This window comes from Elephantulus edwardii, unplaced genomic scaffold (assembly GCF_000299155.1).
Source record: "Elephantulus edwardii isolate Elephantulus edwardi_28Jun2011 unplaced genomic scaffold, EleEdw1.0 scaffold00044, whole genome shotgun sequence".
Lineage (NCBI taxonomy): Eukaryota > Metazoa > Chordata > Mammalia > Macroscelidea > Macroscelididae > Elephantulus > Elephantulus edwardii.
In genome coordinates this window covers 15,959,308-15,963,932 of record NW_006399794.1, presented here as the reverse complement: position 1 = coordinate 15,963,932, position 4,625 = coordinate 15,959,308, and the positions used below count along the sequence as shown (strand labels likewise).

The 4,625-nt window shown below is 40.2% G+C and overlaps 1 protein-coding gene across 1 annotated transcript; it reads left to right on the top strand.

Moving 5' to 3' along the window:
• The first annotated feature begins 2,119 nt into the window (after positions 1-2,119).
• LOC102847964 (zinc finger protein 706-like) lies at positions 2,120-2,839 on the top strand. The gene has a single exon (XM_006885563.1). It carries the CDS (start codon positions 2,300-2,302, stop codon positions 2,528-2,530), a length of 231 nt encoding a protein of 76 aa, XP_006885625.1. The 5' UTR covers positions 2,120-2,299; the 3' UTR covers positions 2,531-2,839.
• The last annotated feature ends 1,786 nt before the right edge of the window (positions 2,840-4,625 follow it).

Sequence of the window (4,625 nt, the reverse complement as noted above, 5' to 3'; positions counted from 1 at the left end):
AAAAAAAATATTATTTTTTGTGTGTTTACTGTCAAATAGGATCTGACTGGTACAGGAGGAGATTGCCCCTCTTTCTCCAGCAGAGCAACTTGTGGATTCAAACTGTGTACGTCTGGCATTGCAGTGCAACTTCTTGCCACAATAGAAAGTAACCCCACTGTTAGGTGCCATCAAGGTACAATCCATGGCGACTCTATGAGCTACAGATCTGAACCCAGTCCTCTCCTGTGCTATCCTTAGGCCTCTTTACACACTAGGGCTCATTGCAACAGTCATCATGTCATCCACCTGGTCAAGGGTTTTTCTCTCCTTCACCAACCCTTCAACTCTCTCTCATGTCTCTCTCCAAGGTATAGCTCCTCCTAGCAACATGCCTGAAGCATGTGAGGCAAAGCCTCATCATTCTTATCTCAAAGAGCACTCTTGCTGTATCCTTTCCAAAACATAATTATTTGTTCTTTTGGCAGTTCATATAATGTTCAGCCCTCTTCTCATCATTTCTTCTTCTGTCCTCCTTACTTATTGTCCAGCTCTCGGATGGACAACAAGTGACTGGAAAGACCATGAGCTGAATCAGACACACCTTAGTCCTCAAACTGACACCATTACTCCTCAATAATATGGAAAGGTCCCTAACTGCAGACTTGTTCAGTGCAATACAACTCCTGATTTCCTGGCTGCTGGTACCAAGGGTGTTAATTCTGTGGACCCAAGCAAGATTAAATGTTTGACAATTTCAATCTTTTCTCCATCTAGCATGAGGTTGTCTATTGGTCCAGTGGTAACAATCTTTGTCTTCTTGACATTGAGATGCAATCCATTTTGAAGGTTGTATTCTTTGATCTCTGTAACAAGTGCTTTAAGTCCCCCTTAATTTCAGCAAGCAAGGATGTATCACTTACATAATGCAGGTTATTAATTTTAATCTCTCTCTGCTCCTGATGCCACATTCCTCTTTAGAATCCAACTTTTCAAATAATTTGCTCAGTATCCAGATTGAATGTGTATGGACAGAGAATACAACCCTGTTGCACTCCCTTCCTAATTTTAAATCATGCAGTGTTTCCTTGCTCAGTTCATACAACAGCCTCCTGGTCTAGGTATAGGCTTTGTATGAATACAGTTAAGTACTCTGGGACTACCATTATTCTTAATGTTAGTCATGACTTGTTATGATCCACACAGTCAAATTCCTTTGCATAGTCAATAATGCATAAATAGATATCCCTCTGGTATTTACTTTCAACCAGGATCCATCTGACATAAGCAATGATATTCCTGGTGCCACAGCCTTTTCTAAATCCTGCTTGAACTTCTAACCATTTTTTTATGATCTTCAGTAGTATTTTGCTTGCATGTGATAATAATGATATTGTTTGATAATTTTCACATTTTATTAGATAACCTTTCTTGGGAATGGGAAAAATATGGACTTCTTCCAATCCATTAGGCACACAGCTGTCCTCCAAATTTCCTGACATAGACTGGTGAGCACATCCAGGGCTGCATCTCATCTGTTAACTGAAACAAGTCAATAGGTATCATATCGATTCCTGGGGCCTTATTTTTAACAATGTCTTTAATGCAACTTCCACTTCCTCCTTTATTACAATTGGCTCCTGTTCATATGGGACAGTGTCAATCAGTTCTTTTTGTTACAGTGATTCTGTGCATTACCTTCATCTTCCTTTGATACTTTCTGGGTCATTCAATATATTACCCATAGCATCTTTCAATATTGTGACTTGAGGCTTAAATTTGTTTTTCAGTTCTTTCAGTTTGAGAAATGCAAAGTGAGTTCTAGGTATATATTCCAAAGAAATAAGAGCTGTGACCCAATAAATATATGCACACCTATGTTCATGCAGCATCATTTACAATAGCAAAGAGACAGAAACCCAAGTACCCTTCAACTGGTGAATGTTTAAAGAAACTATGGTGCATTCACATAATGGAATATTATGCAACAGCAAAAAAAATACAAAAACATTTGTGAAATACTGCCGCAAATGGATGAATCTAGAGGAAATTATGCTTAGTAACATAAGCTAGTCATAAAAGGACAATTATGAGAGGCTGAAGTGGCGGCGGGCGCGCGCGGTAGCGGCGGCGACGGCGGCGGCGGGCCTGCGAGGCGCGGACTGTTGTCCTCCCGGCTCTCCCCTTTCCCCTTCTTGGCGAGTGGAGGAGGCCGAAGCGGTGCTAAGTGCGCTTCCACGCTTCCTTTCCCTCCCGGCGACTTCCCCCGGCCCTCTCGCGCTGCGCGGTCTCTCCGACGCAAGACTGTCCCAGCCCCGATATGGCTCGTGGGCAGCAGAAGATTCAGTCTCAGCAGAAAAATGCCAAAAAGCAAGCTGGACAAAAGAAGAAACAAGGCCATGATCAAAAGGCTGCCGCCAAAGCTGCTTTAATATATACCTGCACTGTCTGTAGGACACAAATGCCAGACCCTAAGACCTTCAAGCAGCACTTTGAGAGCAAACATCCTAAGACTCCACTTCCTCCAGAATTGGCTGATGTTCAAGCATAAGGTTGTTTACAGGTGAATCCATGACACCTTTGACTCTTCTACTGTCTCAGACCTTATTTAACAAACCTGCAGCTGCTTTTCTAACAAACTGTTGATCAGCAAAAATAAAGGGGCTACAGAAACACTGTTCCCTTTTGGGCTTCATTGCAAAGACAATTCTGTGTAAATGTACAGTTGACTGATTTGGAAATCTGAAAATCAATCCATCCTTGTTATAAAAAATTTTTTTACAATTGTAATTATATTGATGTTCATATTGTGTAAAATAACTCGTTTAATAAAGTAGTACTTTGATTTTACAACATCACAAAAAAAAAAAAGGACAATTATGATATAAATTGTTGTTGTTGTTAGGTACCATCGAGTTGAGTATGACTAATTGTGACCCTATGAAGGAAAGATCTGAACTCTGTTCTATCTTGTGTCATCCTTACACAAGAACCCATTGAAGCAGTCATCACATCAATCTGCCTGTGAGGGTCTTCCTTTCCTTCACTGACCCTCTACTGTTGCAGACCGAGGGTAAAGTATTTTTGTAATTATTGATAATGAGAAAGACAGCCAGCAATGAGATAAAACAGAGAACTAAAAACAGGGGCCAGCAGTTCTAGACTGAAGGGCCTCAAGCCATGCCTCTCTGTGTATTTACTGATAATCAGGGGACACAAACATAAAAAGAATTCCTTGTAAATGAAGCTGAATTTTTCTCTATTGTCAACCTAATGCTCTAGCTCAGGAAGTATTTCACACATAGTAACACTTCCTCTGTAGGGAGTCTCTCGCTGTCTCTTGTCTGCTGAAAACAGCTCTATTTCAGTGATCTGTCACAAGAGAAATCTTAACTTATAAATTTGTAATTCCTTCAATTCCTGAACAAGGGTTTTCATATTATATTTGATATGAAATTTGGCTTCCCATACTCCACCCTTCCCAACATCATGTCCAGCACCATGCAACAGCCCTTCCGAGCAACATGCCCAAAGCATGTGAGGCAAAGCCCCATAATTCTTGTCTCCAAAAAAGTACTTGAGCTGCACCCTCTCTAGGACAGATCTGTTTGTTCTCTTGGTGGTCCATAGAATGTTCAGTGCTCTTCTCCAACACCACAGCTCAAAGGCATCAATTATTCTCACTGTCCAGCTCTCAGGTGTACAGCAAGTGATCGGGAAGACTATGGCCTGAATCAGATGTACCTTAGTCCTCAAACTGATACCATAATTCCTCAATAATTTGGAGAGATCTCTAGGGAGCTCTGGTGGCCTAGTGGCAAGAAGCTGTGCTGCTATGCCAAAAGCCTGAGGTTCAAATTCACTAGATGCTTTGCTGTAAAAGGAAGGGTAATCTTCTCCTGTGCCAGTCGGATCTGATTCAAGAAAAAGAAAAGTAAATTTGGAAAGATATCTAACAGCTGATTTTCCCAATGCAACGTGTCTCCTTATTTCCTGACTGGTGGTACTAAGGATGTTAACCATGGATTCAAGCAAGGTGGAGCTGTTGATAGTTTCAATTTCTATGGAATAAGACCATTATTATAAAAAGAGAAGTAAAAGCATATACCCAGAATCATTCTTGATGGTTACTAGGGATAGGTTGGGAAGAAAAAAATTAATAAATAGACAAATTATGTTGAAGAGGAAGGCAATATATTATACGGGTTGATCAGATATTATACTTGATCAATTACCTTAATAAATTATAATAAATATTATAAAACAAAATATGCATGAATGAATGAAAAACCAATATGATTTGTAAAGTTTCAACAAATAAATAATTTAAAAATTATCTTTGGAAATGAGAATCAGAAGACATTGTCTACTACCACTGCTTCTATTCAATATGAAAGGTCCTTTCTCAGAGAAAGAGCAAGAAAAAAAGAAAATGTAGAATTAGAAAGAAAAGACTAAACCTTGCATGATTTGAGGTGAGGACTCTGGCCTTATTTCTCTTCCAGGGCAGATCAGTGTGAATGTTTGTGTGTGTGTGTGTGTGTGTGTGTGTGTGTGTGTGTGTGTACCGTCAAGTCGGATCTGACCGGTATAGGAGATTGCCCCTCCTTCTCCAGCAGAGCATCTGGTGGATTCAAACTGCATAC